At 43.3% G+C, this 17,701-nt stretch overlaps 1 protein-coding gene across 4 annotated transcripts in view; it reads left to right on the top strand.

The window, feature by feature from the left end:
• The window catches only part of galnt14 (UDP-N-acetyl-alpha-D-galactosamine:polypeptide N-acetylgalactosaminyltransferase 14 (GalNAc-T14)), a 96,781-nt gene that overhangs the window by 6,689 nt on the left and 72,391 nt on the right, over nucleotides 1-17,701 (top strand). For all 4 annotated transcript variants that reach the window (XR_009930970.1, XM_062467817.1, XM_062467819.1 and 1 more), the window contains exon 2: nucleotides 10,965-11,134. Coding sequence is in view for 3 of the 4 variants with exons in the window: in XM_062467817.1 (XP_062323801.1) it covers nucleotides 10,965-11,134 (170 nt within the window). In the remaining variant the exon portion in view is untranslated. The remainder of the gene's footprint in view (nucleotides 1-10,964; nucleotides 11,135-17,701) is intronic.

The following is a 17,701-nucleotide window of genomic DNA, read 5'->3' as shown; positions in this document are numbered from 1 at the left end:
ATGCTCCATTACCCACGTGTTAGCTAATGATTTCTCAGGGCTGTGGCCTGGACCAGTCTGCTAAACTGTTACTGGGAGGCTCAACGATGCAGCACGTACACACACATACATGTATGAAAACATACACACACACATAGATTATTAACATTGTATGAATGCATATTGCACATGCACAAACACTTATGTATGCACATCACATTGTCACACATATATTAGGACAGTTATAAGAATTCACTTACTGTGGGAACAGAAACTCACACACACACTCTCACACTCAAGCACACTCTTCATCATCCTGTCATTTTCTGTGTGATCATTATCACCTTCGATATGGTAATGGTGGCGCATAAACACATAGCCCAGACTCCAGCATTCAAAACAGGGCTGATGTGTTTCTGTTTGGAATAAGGAAAAATTATATACTTTTATTTCTAAATGAACTGGCAGTTCTGAGTGGAGCCTTTTTTCGGCTTTGGCGGCCGCATTTGTAATTCTCACTTTTATCCTTCAAGGATTGAGCCATCAGTCTTATTTTGTCTGTACTGTTATCCAGGCCAAGGGAGAAAAAGGGGGAGGAGGTAGAAATAGAGAGATGGAGAGAAGAGAAAGAGTTCAACAGACAGAATAGTGACAGAAAGAAAATAAAAGCTGTTTAAGGAAGACAGAGTACAACGTCTTTCTGGCTTCAAGTCATTTGTACAAAAATGGTCAACGAGCATTGGGGTGTGAGAGGAAACTAGACAAGGAAGGAGTCAGTGCATGTATGTGTGTCAGAGTTAGGCTAACAGAATGTGGGCATGTGTGACATTGCCAAAAATACTGACTATCAATGTGTTTCTTTCTACCTGGTGTAAGATAGGTGTACTTGGTACCCTAACTGTAACCCTAACCCAGATCCTTGGTGTGGAATACCAGACCTCAGATCCTTGAAATGCCAGCACACACCTCCTAAACATCCATCTGGAGTCATTTTTTGGACTGATTAATTTCCCCCTGAACTTGTCCTCTTTTTTTGCTGGTTATGTGGCTGTACGTTTACTACAACATTCTAGCTAGTTAATTGCACATGAAAAGATAAATATCACAAAGGGGATTAAAATAATATTCCTAACATGCCTGACTTTCAGGAAAGTCTATCAGAATATTCCAAGCTCAGCTCGGCTCAACCGCTGCCTCAATAAAAGGTGATAATGAAGAGGATTAAGAGACACACAAAGTCTACACATCTTGAAGAAGTAGGTGTGTGCAAGGTAAACAGGCTCTGAAATTCGATTCGATCAAAAGCAGTCGCCACATCTGCAAAGACGCAACAACTGCAAAGACGCAATTTCTCCAAGGAAACTCTGATGCTCATTTATAATTTATTACATTTTGTTTGTTATTGTTTCGGGTGGTTTTTGCTATTTGCTGTTTTGACCCTAGCAAAGAAAAAGAGTGGCAACCTAGTGCGCACACACAAACATACACACACACACCCCTGGAGCTCTTCTATAGCCTGCAGCCCAGCCACGCCTAAACACTGTAGGCTATATATAAGTAACTTTGCCTTACACATTTTTTCCCTTTTTCTCTTTCTCTGGTAACAAGCAGCTGTGGGTAATACATATTCAATGAGAGAATTGGCGTCTGGCAGGTTGGAGGGGAGCAAAAACTGGAATAGATGTCATTAAGTAAACAGCCTTCCTCTGAAGTTTTCTGAGCTTCCTAGCCGAGACAATAACACACACCCAGGAACGGTCGGGAAGGGAACGCACTACCTGATCGTTCCTGGGTGTTGTGCACCAAGCCAACAACATGATTGTGTGTGTGAGTGTGTTTGTGTGTGTGTGTGTTTGTTATTGTCTCCAACTTGCCCTCTGTTTGCAACCTGCCTACATTCCTACACTGGCATGCACATATGGGTATTCTCTCTTCAGAACCAAAGGCACAAATATGACAGACAAGGTATAACTGAACATATGCTCCATTACCAGCGATTGACGATTGCAGACATGAGTCATGCACACTGTTTCCAGGCTTTGGTACATAATTGTACTAGGTTATACCTCACACACTAACTGAATATCCATCTACTTCAAACATTTCAACAGATGTGTACCGGGGAACTTTCCTCCTAACCATCTGTGGGATGCAGCTCACAGAGCCAGTAGCTCTCAGTGTGAAAACACTGAAACAGCTGGAGAGCAGGGAACTTCATCTTAGTCATCGACCTCTGGCTGAGATGGATCTTTCAGTGTTCCCCCGCCCCATGTGAGATCCTCAAATACACTTTCACATTTCACTTTTAGCAGGAACTAAAGCTTACACAGCACACACTTTGTCAGGCCTTAGGAATGAAAGATGATCTGTTTTAGACACACTACCTCCTCAAATGGTTTGTACTGTTTCACTATTGTACTTGCCTCCAAAGTGCAGAGGATTGTGGGGTTGGAATAGCCAAGACAAGCAAGCTTGTATACCTAAATAATGCAATGGGATGTATGAAGTCATCCTGGTATTTTGGGGGTGTACCGTATCAGAAGTACTCTGTACGGTACATAGGATGATAGTGTGCCATTTGAGAGGCAATACCTGTTCAGGTTCAGCTAATGTCGTTCCGGTGTCATACAAGACATTCTCCTCCTGACTGAAGATTTTTAGTTCTGGTCCAGGGTTTTAGTTTAGTGTCCTCACCACACGAAACATCCTGTTTACTTGGACACAAGCATGATAATGTGAGTGGAGATACGGATTCAGGAAGTTGACACCAGTAGGCTAGACCTGATAGACCTCACCAATGCTTGCTAACACTAATTGTAGTTTTAGTTACACCTGCACACATTCAGTATTTGTTAGTCAGTGTCCATATTGCTCAGATTCAATTCTACAAGAAATGAACTATAAAACCGTTGAGTTGGTGAGAAATGTAGGTTTTTCTGAGACGCAATATAGAGCGCTGGACTGCTTGTGTGTGGGGGGGAGGAGAACTGGTGTTGGACTGGTGGTGTGACGCATCAATGCTGCTTTGAACTCAACAAACTCTACTGCACCTATTAGGAATGACTGTCACGTTACAAAGGCTTCTACGCTTCTTGGTATGATAATGTCATTCATTTGGGTACCGTTGAAGTCAGAATAGGGTTGACAATTGTTGTCATAATGCATGAATATGCAAAACAACACAGACAGTTCATGACAATCATGATTTAATCTCTGAATATTTTGTAAACGTAAACGACCTTTACATAGATCCGGCTTTTACAGCTGAACTGTTGAAGTACCAGCTACTGGAGCCATACATTTGTGATCGTAGGGTAGTCAGGGGCATGCACACGCTGTGAGCGGTCTGAAGATTTCAGACATTTCCAATAGAAAAGCTAGGTAGCTCAGGTTGTTAGTGTGAAGGAGACAATGCTATCTTTACCCTTTGGTGTCTGTCACAGTGTTGCCAATCTCTGAGAAATGTGAATTCCTTTAGAGATTAACATAATTGGTTGATTCAAAGAATGCATTTGCTGTGTGTGTGTTTGTGTGTGCATGCGTGTGCCAGTGCATCTAAGTGTGCTTTCTGCCTTTCTCATGACACTGTCCTGTATGAGGTTGTCTTCAACCCCAATCTCAGCTCAGTCTTGGGGAGGGAGCTATGAGAGCAGATGAAGAAGGGAAGAAGAGAAACCAAGGGGAAGATGGATGGAAAGAGGTAGACTGAGACTTGGGTACTGTAGTTCGAGGAACGGGGGTCTGACATTCCCCCCTGCTGAAAAACCATACCCTGGGAGACGTGTGTGTACACACCCACATGCACGCACACACGCACACACCCTTCCTCTCCCTCCCCACACATCAAAGACCTTCAGTCTCATTAAGGAAGTCCCCTAATATGTAGGCTCCCTACTCTATTCATGTATCTCTCCTTCCTCTCCTTACCATCCTTTCCTCCCTTCTCTCTTTAATATTCCTCTCTCCTCCATTCTCTTTTTAATATCCCTCTCTCTTCCATTATCTCTTAAATTTCCCTCTCTCCTCCTTCATCTCCTTAATATCCCTCTCTTCTCCTTATTCTCATTGACATTCCTCTCCTCCTTCCTCTCCTTAAAATCTCTCTCTCCTCCATTCCCTCCCATCTCATGTATGGCAATTTCACTTCTCCATGCTCTACTATTGTGCTCTCCCTACTCCTTTACTCCCTATTTTTCCTTCTCCTTCGTTCCACTTCTTTGTCCTTGATGAGCCCAGATATGTGTTTTTATGTTTAAGTGATGTTCATTCTCATTTGACTTGCTTTTTTCTTCTACTGGCATCGCTTTTGGAAGATCTTTCTTTTTTCACCTGTACAGAAATCCTGAATTGCTACTCCCTCTCTGAGTCACCTCTTCTACCATCTCCTTCATTCCTTGCTCACTTTACCTTCTCCCTCACCTCTCTCCAATGTTTCACTTTTTATTGCTCTTTCACTCAGGCCGGCTCTTCTTTTCTTTCCTCCCTTCCTCTCCTCCACCTCTTACCTTCCCTATTTTTTATATCCTCCTCTCTACCATCATCTCTCTCCTCTATCCTTCCATACTCCAGTGGTAATAAAAAAGCCTTTCCTCTTTAGACAGAGAAGCTGATGTGACCAAGCTGACAATGCAGCAGCCGCCGCAACACCTGTGTCCCCTGTGTCTGTGTGTGTGTGTGTGTGCAGACCTGTGTAGTCTCATGCTTTCCCCCTCTCTTCTCTAACACTTTTAACATCCATTTCGCTCTCCCATGCACTGTCTCACTGTGTGTCCTTGAGTTGCCTGTATCGGTTTTTCCAAAGGCTTCAACTTTCTTGCCCTTCCTTAAGAGGAAAAGAAAAATGAGTTCCTGAGCATTTTATATTGTATGTTCACCATAGAGGATAGGACAGAAGTGTGTTTGTATGTGTGTGCGTGTGTCTGTACAGTATGTGTGTGTCTGTATGTGCCTGTCTGTACAGTATGTGTGTCTGTATGTCTGTGTGTACAGTATATGTGTGCCTGTATGTCTTTGTGTATGGTATGTGTGTGCCTGTGTGAGATCTATCCTTCAGCTTGTGGGGGTGTGTGTACGTAAGCATGTCAATTCTGTCGACATTTGCATCTTTTTATTACGTTCCATTCAGAATATCACCAGGGATAAAGTAGCAACTAATCTCCAGAATTCTCACATTGACTAAAACCACACATGCACGCAGGCACGCAGACACGCAGACATGGGGTGTAATCAGTGTCAGCATAGCTGCACACTGTGCATTCACCGCGTACCTGATACGGGTGAATTGTGTAGGCTACTCTGGCAAGTTTGAGAAAGCATGGAATGAATACTACACCTTACAGTATGATAGAAAATTTGGTGTGCATATAAACAGGCAGAATTTGTAGGGGTGAATCGAAATTTCGATTCAATATATGCTTACATTTGATTCCCGTTTGCTGTTTAGTGTTACTTAAGCAATAAGGTACGAGAGGCAGTACATTATCGTCAATAAAGTACGTGTTCCAGGGTTTGCCTAACAACACCCTGGAAACCGTACTTTATTGACGATAATGTACTGCCTCTCGTACCTTATTGCTTTTATAATACGGTTACCAGCGAAATTATAAATAGTAAATAAATAGTAAGCTGTCTTTCAGAACAAAATAGTTATAGCCAACAAACGTTGTGTATCCATTTCAGTAGCCGAGAGAAAATAGTCCCGTACGTGTGGCTGTTGCTATGCAACTATAGTTACGAGTTACTCGATAGAATAAGGCTGTTGTTAAGATTTGGTTATATTGATTTGGATATCTCCATTAATTGTGCATCCATGGAACACGTTTCTCATGTCTGTCTCGTATGGAAGGCCAAAAGGACAAGTATTAGGACGTCTCCGTGTGTCAACCACGCGTAATTGACGCCGACTTTGCATGCAAAGACGGCGTCCATTACGCCGACAAGTCGGCGTCTTTTTCGCCTCAAATTGAACCGTGTCACGTGACACGTTCAAAGCACGCGTTTATTTAGACGCGTGCTTTTAACGTGTCACAAAGCACGCGTCTAAATAAACGCGTGCTTTTTTGAGACGTGTCTATCAAACCACACGAAATTAACGCCTGGTTTGGCTCAATCAGTGTCTGGTTTTCCAAAATTAAAGTCTGCTTGCTTGAATCTCCGATGGGAAATTACGGCAACAATTGTAACATCTAATACGTAAGTAAAGTAGGTCTTAGAATGCTCGTGCGAGCTAGGCTACTATCAAATACAATGCTAGTTAGCTATTAGTATGAAGTTGGTGGTCACAATTGCAATACTCTATGATATAAAAATTGGTGCAGAGACAAATAAATGCAGTAATATCAGGCTGGCTGGCTGTCTGTCTGTCTGGCTTGGAGCGATCACTACAAGTCATTCAGGTAATGTCCTATTGACTCATACAGCAGTGAACAGTATCCTTTCTGAAGTAGAGCAATGGCTAGTGTTTGCTGACCATGGGAGGGTTTAATAGCATTCAACTCAAGTTAAAAGCAGTAGGCCTACATCTTACACAGCATAAAGACAAATATGTATTTCAGGTCATCTGCAAGTCCCAGTGTGCCATTACAATCAACCCTGGGCCCAGCAGCAGCTTGGGTAGGCCAGGTTGCACAATGAAATCCAGCTGCATGGTTGCTGCCAGAAGGTGACCTGAGAAGGAGTTGGGCCTTTGGGACATCATGATCTGTTAAGTATAAAGACAACAGTGTGTGAATGTGAAGGACAGCCGATTAACCTTTATTTCTGTCACCTTGGCTGTGTATTTCATTTTTCTAGGTCTATACAAGGAAGATGACTGCTCAACAAATTGGCATCACAATATATTGGCACGAGAACCTATCACTTCATAACTGCTACCTCCAATCACTGTACATATTCTCCTGTCACTGAACATACTGTCCTGTAACTGTAGGCTACATACGTTTGCACTGGCACCAATTACTGTTATATGTTGTTTTATATGGCATCATGGTCCTGGGGGAATAGGTTTAGTGTTTATTTGGTATTTATTTAGGAGGTTTATTATATGTTAGCTTGTCATAGGTGTACACTTGTTCTGAGTACTTATATGTCATGTTATGCCAGGTTGCTTTGCGTTGTCTTGTCCTAAGAATTTCAGTGCACAGTCTGACCCTGTGTTGGTCTGTGCATCTGACATTAAAATACTTGAACTTGAAACTCTGTTTCGTTTTTATTATGTACAACCATATGCAATTGAAAATGACAATAAAATACACTTGACTTGAAGATTAGCCTAACAACAGTTGTATATTGCCACCAACTAAGTTTGCGCATCTGCGCACAATACTGAGGCAACGCAATCGCAGTGCAAGGGAAGTTCACAAAGCTCCAAGCCAGACAGACAGCCAGCCAGCCTGATATTACTGCATTTATTTGTCTCTGCACCAATTGTTATATCATAGAGTATTGCAATTGTGACCACCAACTTCATACTAATAGCTAACTAGCATTGTATTTGATAGTAGCCTAGCTCGCACGAGCATTCTAAGACCTACTTTACTTACGTATTAGATGTTACAATTGTTGCCGTAATTTCCCATCGGAGATTCAAGCAAGCAGACTTTAATTTTGGAAAACCAGACGCTGATTGAGCCAAACCAGGCGTTAATTTCGTGTGGTTTGATAGACACGTCTCAAAAAAGCACGCGTTTATTTAGACGCGTGCTTTTAACGTGTCACAAAGCACGCGTCTAAATAAACGCGTGCTTTGAACGTGTCACGTGACACGGTTCAATTTGAGGCGAAAAAGACGCCGACTTTGTATGGAAGTCGGCGTAATGGACGCCGTCTTTGCATGCAAAGTCGGCGTCTATTACGCGTGGTTGACACACGGAGACGTCCTAATACTTGTCCTTTTGGCCTTCCAGTCTCGTGTTCTCATGTCACGTTTCTCAGATCGAAGTTAACATGAAACATGTTGTTGATGTGATTACTGTCAAGCTTGAAATGACAACTAATAACGGTCGCGTTATTTTGATAACGCACCAATATGGAACTCTCCTCAGCTTAATTGTAAACAGGTGTACAGTTATTTTTTGAGTGTGCACTAATATGGAACGCTTCCCTTTTAAGGTAAATGTAAAAAGGCGCACAGTATTTTATCGCTCAATAATGCACACCCCAGAACTCCTCTCAACCAATCAGAATGCTTGATTTCATCCACCCGTATTATAATTGTTTCTATTTGACTGTGATAGTTACGTGACATAGTTAAGTGTTGAAGAAAAAAATCCCACTGCATCAAAACCTTGAAATGTATTGTTTTTCTTGCAGTTTATTAAATTAATTGTTATAAAAAATTTCAATTTAATTTAAGATGACTGCAACCATTCAACATATGACAGTATTCTATTATTATAAGCAAGGCAGCCCTGAGACAAATATAAATCTAACTAGATTTTTGACATTTGTGAATTGATATGAATCGCTAGGACTGAATCAATGTATGGAAAATGCAGAAAGCAAAATAACGCGTCACTGACTTTAGACTATGTTTTTCCTGGTCTGTGTCGGAATTGTTTTCTGAAACTGCAAAATAGCACCAGGGAACGTTTGCGCTGGAACACGCCTCCTTTTTTCGCTGAACCGCCACCGGGAGTGCAAATTCATTCCCTAATTTACCGACGTGCGTCTGTGGAGGGAAAAGTCCGCTGTGCGTCGGGTGCAAAATAGGAATGATACATGCGTCAGTGAACAAAGTCAATTGCGCTGGGTGCAAGATAGGGACCAATGTCTTACAGTTTGATGATATCTAGGCGTGCGCACAGGCAGGTGACATGTGTGCTTCGCATACTGAAACGCCTGCGCACACCTACCCGCCTAGATGCGTGAGCTATTAGAGTTAGACCGTAGAAAAGGTTCTGTTTTCAGCTCAGGTTTTGTAAGGCGGAGCCAAAAAATGACCGATCTACGTCACTTTGACCGATCTACATCAGATCACTGCATGGCTCCTCCTCTCACCTGGTGAAACGTATAAAAGCCTGGAGCTCACTTGCATAAGAGGTCCTCCAACTCCACTTCAGTTACGACTCCTGCTGTATTGTTATTGTAGCCTACATCAGCTAGCTAGCTAGCTTCAGGATGTCTCCCTCCACCCGCAACTGCATCTTACCTGGATGCAAGAACTTCAGCTGCGCTGCAACGCTATTTAATTTCCATAGTGATGAGGAAAGGAAAAATAGGTGGATTGATTTTGTGAAGAGCCACGCTGATGGAAAGCTTCCATCAACTCCAACAGCCGCCTCTGTAGTGACGATTTCACGGCGGATAGTTTTAACATGGACCAGACGGACGGGGTTCACGGACACACGGCTTCTCTTGCAGCGTGGAGCCGTACCGAGCATCGCCCTCCCGGCCGTTCCTCCTCCGGTCGCACCTGGACCGTCCACCGCCGCCAGCAGTTCATCACTCAGTTCTGTGTGCTGTTATAATTATACTAGATAACGTTTCCAGAGGTAGCCTATCTCTGCTATGAGTTAGTGCAAACCGCTAACCGCTATTACTCGGTGTAGAATGATGGTATTTTGGTGAAATGGTAGCTATGTGCTAGAAGTAGCCTATTGGAGAGCTCACAGTCTGCTGTCTCTGGTGTCCATTTTTACTCCTGTGTTACAGCTCAGGGGAACAAGCTTCATTTATATGCATCTGTATGTTTCATTCATTGAACAAATTATCTGGGTCGTAGGTACTTAGACAGGCGAGACCTTCCTGCGAAGGGGCGGAGCTTCAGCTCCTTCAGGCGACACGTCCCCCCAGTCTCAAGCAGAGAAGACTGCTGATTTTCTCACGATTTCAAAGCCTAATTTAACATACTTGTCTGTTTTTTTTTTTCATTCGAATTTGTATGAGTGGTTAACAACACATTCTTCTGTGGTGTGATGAACTTAAAACTCGTTTTCAATTCCACTTTACAGGATCTTTAAGGAATGGCTTAGATCGCTGTTTCAAAATGAATGTTTTTAATGCACACGTGCCTGTGCGCACGCCTTATTAATGTAATATGCACAAATTATATGCTGTTTATACACACACCAAATTTTCTATCAAACAATTTCTATCAAAGGTGTAGCCCACGCGTAATTGACCCGTATCAGGTACGCGGTGAACGCACTGTGCAGCTACGCTGACACTGATGACACCCCATAGTATTAGCCTACACCTCATACACACAGACACACACAAACACACACAAACAATAAAAACTGGAGAATAATGACAATATCATATGAGAGGAAGCTCCAGTACAATGCATGTATTTGAGTTATGGTTGCTGCCTTGGCTTGGTTATTGGTTAAGGATGTGTAGGTGTCTCCTGATCATGACCTGCATCAGTGTAATGATGTATAATGATATGTCTCTCCAGACTCATTACACTTATGACTGGTTATTGGTCTATTATAATTGGTTGTGGGAGTTTGTGTCTGAGCTCATCTAGTCATGTCTGTGTGTGTAGGTGTGTATAGTTTTGTGTCTTTCTCAGTGCGTGTCTGTATGTGTGGTTCCGTCTATTTGTTGGGGGGGGGGGGGGGGGGGGGGTGTTGAACAAAATGCTTCTGTGCGAGCTGTAATATTAATGACTAAGGGGAACTTTGGAATCTGTCAGTTTGAGAAAATAATGAGGTGGAAACTGCTGCGCAGCATCTTCTAAACTCTAACAGAGAGCTGGTTCTACCACTAATCCTTGTTCTTCTAAGGACAGCTGGTTCTACTGCTCTGACTGCTTCTACAGAGACAGCTACTGCTGCTTTGACAGCCTCTACAGAGACAGGCGGATACACAACGCCAAAAAGTTTAGATTTTTACTATTTTTGTACTGGATTTTGAGGAGATGAAATACATGTATTGTTGCTAGGGTGAGTGGTGTGGACATTCTCTGAGGCTGTTGTGAACCGTTGTGCTCTTACCTGAGTGTGTGTAACCGATGGGTGCGTGCATGTGTGTGTTTTCAGATCTCAGATGCGGAGTGGGATGACCTGCTGGAGGAGTTTGAGGAGAAGAGCTACTTGAGTGTCCAGAGATGGAAGCCAGGAGATGACCCCTACAAGCTGTACGCCTTCAACCAGAGAGAGAGTGAGAGGATCCCTAGCAACAGGGCCCTCCGAGACACACGACACTACAGGTGCTCACACACACACATACACCTACACACCCAGGGTGAGAATTACGGGGGGGTTTGGGGGGGTCTGACCCCCCTAATTAAGACTTGGACCCCCCCAAAAGAGGTCAAAACAACAGGTCGGGGGGGGGGGGGTCGATAAAAGCCCTGGAGAAGAAGTTGACCCCCCGATTGTCATTGTATAATTCACACTCTGCACACACCTGTCTACCTGTTTGAATGCAAGTTTCTGGGTGTGTGTGCTTTCTCATTTGTGTCTCCATATCTGAAGTGTGTTTGGGAGGGATAGCATTTCAGAAGATAGATCCTGGAAGGACTAAATGGTGCTTATTATGGCAGCACATCAGTTCCAGGCTGTCACACATAGGCATGCACACACAAACACACTCTCACACACTTTGTTTCTCTCACACACTCACAAACATACAGTGTATAGTGTCTAAGTGCTTCATATTATACCAGATCACTCTCAGCTGTCAGAGAAATGCGTCTGGGACCTGAGCAATGGCGTGTTGCTCAATGACAGGAAGGAGGGGAGAGGAAGTGCCTTAAAAACATATGATGTGATGCTAGTTGTGTGTCAGTAAATAGACAGTAGAGAAGTAGAGAAGACAGGAGGACAGGGGAAGCTGAGGAAAGCAGAGGGAGACAGAGAGACGAAGAAGATTGCTGTGTGTGTATGTGGGGGGGAGAGGGGGGGAGTTACAGAAGGAGGTGGGAGATGTGAACACGCACTTGTGGATCAGGGGGATAATTGCAGAGTGCGTCGCAGACTTTACATGCGAGCATGTAAAATATCCCACTCTCCAGTTCTCCAATTTAACTCTGAGCGGTGTAATCTTAGATGACAATTAGACTAACAAACCAATGCCGCACTCTGCATCTGACTGGATTGAAGCTGTGTAGACTGGATGGAAGAAGAAACCATCATAATTGTGGCACACACACAGACGTGCAGGGAGCGGTGGAACACGTATACACCCGTGCCGGAGAGTCCACTGAGGAAATTTGCCTGTTGAGCAAGGTTATGTGATGGTGTAGGCTAGATCTAATATTAAAGTATGGATGTGATGGTGGAGACCGAACTTAATGTTGTAGATTGGATCTAATACTGGAGTATGGATCTAATGGTGTAAACTGGATCTGATGGTGTAGACTGGGTGTGACGTTGACTGTTCTCTGCTGCCTCAACATTTTAGAACGTTACTGATCAGTTACAGCAGGCACGGATTTCACCAAGGATTTCAAAAAACGAGAACCCTGGATCAGATTATGCAGTAACATACAGCTCACATCGGTTCTGTCCAACACCTTCTGTAAACAGTCTCAAACAATCTTTGGTCTCAGACCCAGTCCTGGCCCAGTTCACCATTCAGCTGTTTTCATTAACCCACCCACCCAGTTAAAACTGGAGTTATTACTGCGGCAGAGTGACTCGTCAGAGTCTAAGTGTTGGCCTGGCTAAATGTCTAACTAACCCTGTTCAAGAACCAGCAGGAAGCATACAAAATCCAATCTTCCCACACACAGACTAACATGACATTCATTCATAATGGCTATTGCGACGACAATATGGAGCAATGGATTCCAGTACTATGAGATTATGGATTAGAACCCCGATTTTTCTGTAATATGGGTCTGTGGCTGTCCATTTGTTAGTCCATCTAGGCATTGTAGCCATTGTTGGAATGGTTGGAATTGTTGGTCCTGTCTATCCATTCAGATGTATATATTTTAAAGACATGCATGAGTCACAGTACTTCCTGTTTACACCCCAAAGGGGAGAGAGAGAAAGGATAAATAAGGAAGAAATATCTTATCTCTATTGTGTGGGGACAACATATTAAAGCGATTGGTATTGTGCTACAGAGAGCAGTTTGTAGGGATGTTCTGCATGGTAGAACCAAACACACAAACACAAACACACACACACACCTTGGCTTTGGGCTTGGCCATTGATCTCTCCTCCACCACTGAGCTCTTTGTAATTACACAGTAAACACCGCAGTGAAAATAAGTTAATTGCTCTTTGCTGCTGGACCACCTGGTCTCTTGTCCTTCTAAATAAATGGTCCTTCACCAGCAGAATGAACCGCAGGTTGTCACTGCCCTGCAGAAACATGTACACTTGTCTTTGTCTCTCTAGAGTCCATAACTGAGAAAGCTGCTTGTACATATAAGCCAGCCAAATTCAGATTTAGATTTGTTGTTAACCTTTTTTTGACTTTGTCAAAAGACTGTTGCAGTGTAGTCGCACGGGTAGTCTATGTTCTATAGGGTACACAATATGCTTGATCCAGATAACACCGTCTGTGCTTGATGCCTAAGCCTCCTACATAAACATGTGGTATTGTCTCCTTAACCTGTGTAGGCTGGCTGGCCCCCACCTCTTACATGCTAAAGACTTGAGTTTCTGGATGGAGCCTTTGGTTGATGTTTCTCACACCTCATTGTGTGACCTTCTGTTGCATTGATAGTCATATATACTTATAAGGATCAAGATGTGTTCCAACTGGTCGTTTCCCACAGACAATGGTTGGGTATAAAAGGAAATGTGGACCAGTGTTCTGTAGGTCTTCTTCTCCTTGGATCCTCTTCCTCTGGCCTTCCTCTTCTGGGCTCAGCTGTAACTCCTGGCTTCTTTCCCTTTCTCTCTCAAATTTACAATAATCATGGCAGAGTAGGTAAGATACATTTTTGTAACGTTTTTTCTTTAATTCAGAAAGGTTATTAAATGACATCATCATTTAACTTTACTTTGATCAGTCTTGCTCCAATCCATAGAGACAAACAAACATTTGCACACAGTCCAGTTTATCCCTCTTCCATCAGACCAAGGAGTATAGTTATGGTTGTTTGGCTGTAAAAAAAAACCCTGCACCTGCACCAGTGTATCTAGGCCATGTCATCATGTGACTGGTACCAGGGCTGACCCTGCTCTCTGACCCTAACCCCCCACCTTGACAGTACCCTTGGCGTCATATTGTAGAGTAATGGAATGCTCCTAAGATTGTCCCCCCTCCCCATTTACCACACGTCTGCCCTGTGACTCTGAAGATAGATTGCACTGAAAGAGAGGGAGAGAAGGAGTGAGGAAGAGAAAGGGAGAGAGACAAACAGAGAGTGAGTGAGAGAGAGGGAGTGAGAGAGGGAGAGACAGTAAAAGTGAGAGGAAAGAGAAAGAGACAGAGAGATAGTTGAAGTGAATTGGTGGAGATAGAAAATAATGACAGAAAAAGAAAGGGAGAGGTGCAGGGAGAAATAGGAATTAAAAAAGAAAAAAATGACAGATTGATCTGTAGTTCTTATTACTGTATGACAGTGGGTGTGGCAGAGAGAGAAATAAGGAGAAGGGAGAGAGAGGGCCCATGGCTCCAGTATTATCATTCGGAGCTGTTTTCTACCTGTACCCTCCCGCTCACTCTTTCCTGCTCCTGTCTTAACCCCCTGGCTAATGAAATCATTCATGCCGGCGGTGTCGTCTAATAATGCAGTGAACAGATTAGACAAGAGGCCTGGACACACTCACGCTCTATTCACCCACTCTTTTGTCTTTCTTTTTCTCCTGCTCTTGTGCACTGTCAAGGTTTTAAACTAAATATGATCCACATGACACAACCCTGTGATGAAATCAACCCAGACCTACCAAGACAGTTTGTACAGCTTCAATAGCCTGTTGGTTGTTTTCTCCCACAGGGGAAAAAGATAATTTTAACGGCAGAACCGATTATATTTTCACAGTGGAACTCCACAAGAGCTTCTCCTTAAATCGCCCTGGAGCGACAAAATCTAGTCAGATGGAAATGCAAAAAGTTCTCATTGGAGGACCTGCGTTTGGTTAGTGTGTTGACAGGGTGTTAGTTGGTTTCTATTTATGTCACAGTGGAGTTTGGGTTAGTGTGTAGTCATGATGGTTAGTTAATGTTTTGTCAGGGTGATGGTGTGTTCGGGTCCTGTCGTACTATTTGTATTATGTCTGCGTGTCTGCCTGCCAGCCTGCTTGAAAAAATAGACAATAGAAAAAATGTTTAACGGCCTGCAGATATCTCTAGTTACATGTGAGGCATGCTGTGATCTTCCGAATATAGAGCACAAGGAACTCACCACAGCAATAAACCATCAGGCTCTTAGCGAGGGAAGGGGTCTCTGCTTTGATATTTCTGACCTCACAAGGGTCCAGACCCCTCCCTGAACAAACTAAGAGTAACCAGTCAGTAAATGTTGTCATGCTCCAGTTATGGATGCAATGCTTATGTATTTATGCTGTTTGTTAGCCTGAAGGTATCTGGTAGGTGGTCTGTATGCTAACAGCTACAGTTGGTTCCTGGTTGCTGGTCTGGATGCTAATACATGGGTATCTGGTAGCTGGTCTCTATGCTAACCCATAGGTATCTGGTAGCCAGACTTTATGCTATCCTGTGGGTATCAGATATGCTTCCCAAAGTAGTAAGCTAGCCATACTAAGCTAGTAGGCCTATGAGTTTTAGCCAGTACAAATATGGTAGTTAATCTGTATTTACCTGGTAGCTAGTCTGTAGGCTAACCACATAACTATCTCTTGTTGTTGAGGTATTAAGTGTGTCCCATGATATCTGGCTTCTCAACTACAAGGAGGCCGCATTCCTGTCTGCTCATCCGTGTCATGTTAAATGGACCTTTCCTTCACGCCTGTGTCTGTAACTGGATTAAGGGAACCTGATGATGCACGCACACACTGAACGGCACACACACACACACACTATCTCACTCACTCACTCACTCACTCACTCACTCACTCACTCTCTCTCTCTCTCTCTCTCTCTCTCTCTCTCTCTCTCTCTCTCTCTCTCTCTCTCTCTCTCTCTCTCTCTCTCTCTCTCTCTCTCTCTCTCTCTCTCTCTCTCTCTCTCTCTCAAACACACACACACATCTATTTCTCTACAGCTGGGAGCATGTGGCTCTCATTCTCCTTAATAAGGTTTTGGAATAAGCTGAGATGGTAAAAAGGGAGGAAGAGAAGAGAAAGTGACAGGAGAGATAGCAAAGAGAAGCAGGAGGAGACAGAGGTGTTAGACATGGTGGGTGGGTGTACGTTGTGCAAGGTTACTGAGAAGCTGTTAACAGTAAGGCCAGTTTAACACAGAGAGGAGAGACTAGCTTGATACAGCAAAGAATTGCCCAACCTGAGGATTATTGAATTGACTTTCTGCAACACTTTCAATAATATACAGATGCCAGACAGCACAACAGATAGATATTCTTGAAAGAACACACTGTACTGTAACTCAGTTTAGGAACTCATGATTTAGACATACTTTGCGTTAGGGTTTTCCAGCCTAGTTCTAGACTCATGGAGATCATGGACATTCTGTAAAAAAAGATTTAGATTAGGATTTATTTGTGTTTATTTCTCTTATTTCTCTCTTTCTCTCTGTCTCTCTCGTTCTCTCTCTCTCTCTCTCTCTCTCTCTCTCTCTCTCTCTCTCTCTCTCTCTCTCTCTCTCTCTCTCTCTCTCTCTCTTTCTCTCTCTTTCTCTCTCTCTCTCTCTCTCTCTCTCTCTCTCTCTCTCTCTCTCTCTCTCTTTCTCTCTCTCTCTCTCACACACACACACACACACACACACACACACACACACACACACACACACACACACATAAACACACTCACTCACTCACTCACTCACTCACTCACTCACTCATGCTCTTAGGTAGAGTTGACCTCTTCCAGTGATTTGAGTAGCATAGGGTAGCAGTTTGTCTATGAGCTGATCTACAGATAGATCACAGAGAGAAGAGATTTCCCACCCCCACGACACCCCCGTATCACAGTCTCACTGCACGCCTGATAACCACAGCGCTGCAGGATTTATTGTATGTATCTTAACTTTCTTCTTTGTGATGATAAGATGAGTGCACATACTGGAAAGCTGCACCAGAAATGTCTGCCTGTTACAGACGATTCCTGATTTAGCCACAGAAATCCTGTATACACTTATTGGAGGCCAAGGTGACTTTGTGCTTGGAAAATATTTAATAACTATTTTGACGTCTGTACAGCATTTGCTTAATATTTTTCCCATTTGGTATTTGTACTGTGAATAGACATAGGCCACTAAACTGCCGGCATGTTTCTTTCACAACAAGGTCATACTGTACGTTATCACTTGTGAAGTTATACTAGTTAGTTGTGTTCAAGCACAGTAAGGGGACAGAGCTCATGAGCTGTGTTGCCATGACAGTCAGGAAATCACATCTTACCGTAATAGACCCACAATTCCAACCGGCAAAAGAACAAAATGTTACGCAAGCCCAGGCATGTTTATAAGATTGGTTACATATGCATAATGTTCCTCAATATTTATCCAATCCTCCATCACTCCATCCCTCTCCATTAATTGTGTGTGTGTGTGTGCACGCATGTGTGTAGTTAATTGAGATGGACTACCAGTCTTCTAAATCACATGCATAAATTCACCTTCACAAACATTTGTTCTTTTCCTGTTATTCTTCCTGCCTCTGTCTGTCTTTCTCACTTTCTCTCTTTCTCTATCTGTCGCTCTCTCGGTCACACTCCTCCATCCTCAACCCCTC

Source organism: Osmerus eperlanus, chromosome 8 (assembly GCF_963692335.1).
Source record: "Osmerus eperlanus chromosome 8, fOsmEpe2.1, whole genome shotgun sequence".
NCBI classification, from domain to species: domain Eukaryota; kingdom Metazoa; phylum Chordata; class Actinopteri; order Osmeriformes; family Osmeridae; genus Osmerus; species Osmerus eperlanus.
The sequence above is the reverse complement of the archived record's forward strand: the minus strand, read 5'-3'. Positions and strand labels throughout refer to the sequence as shown.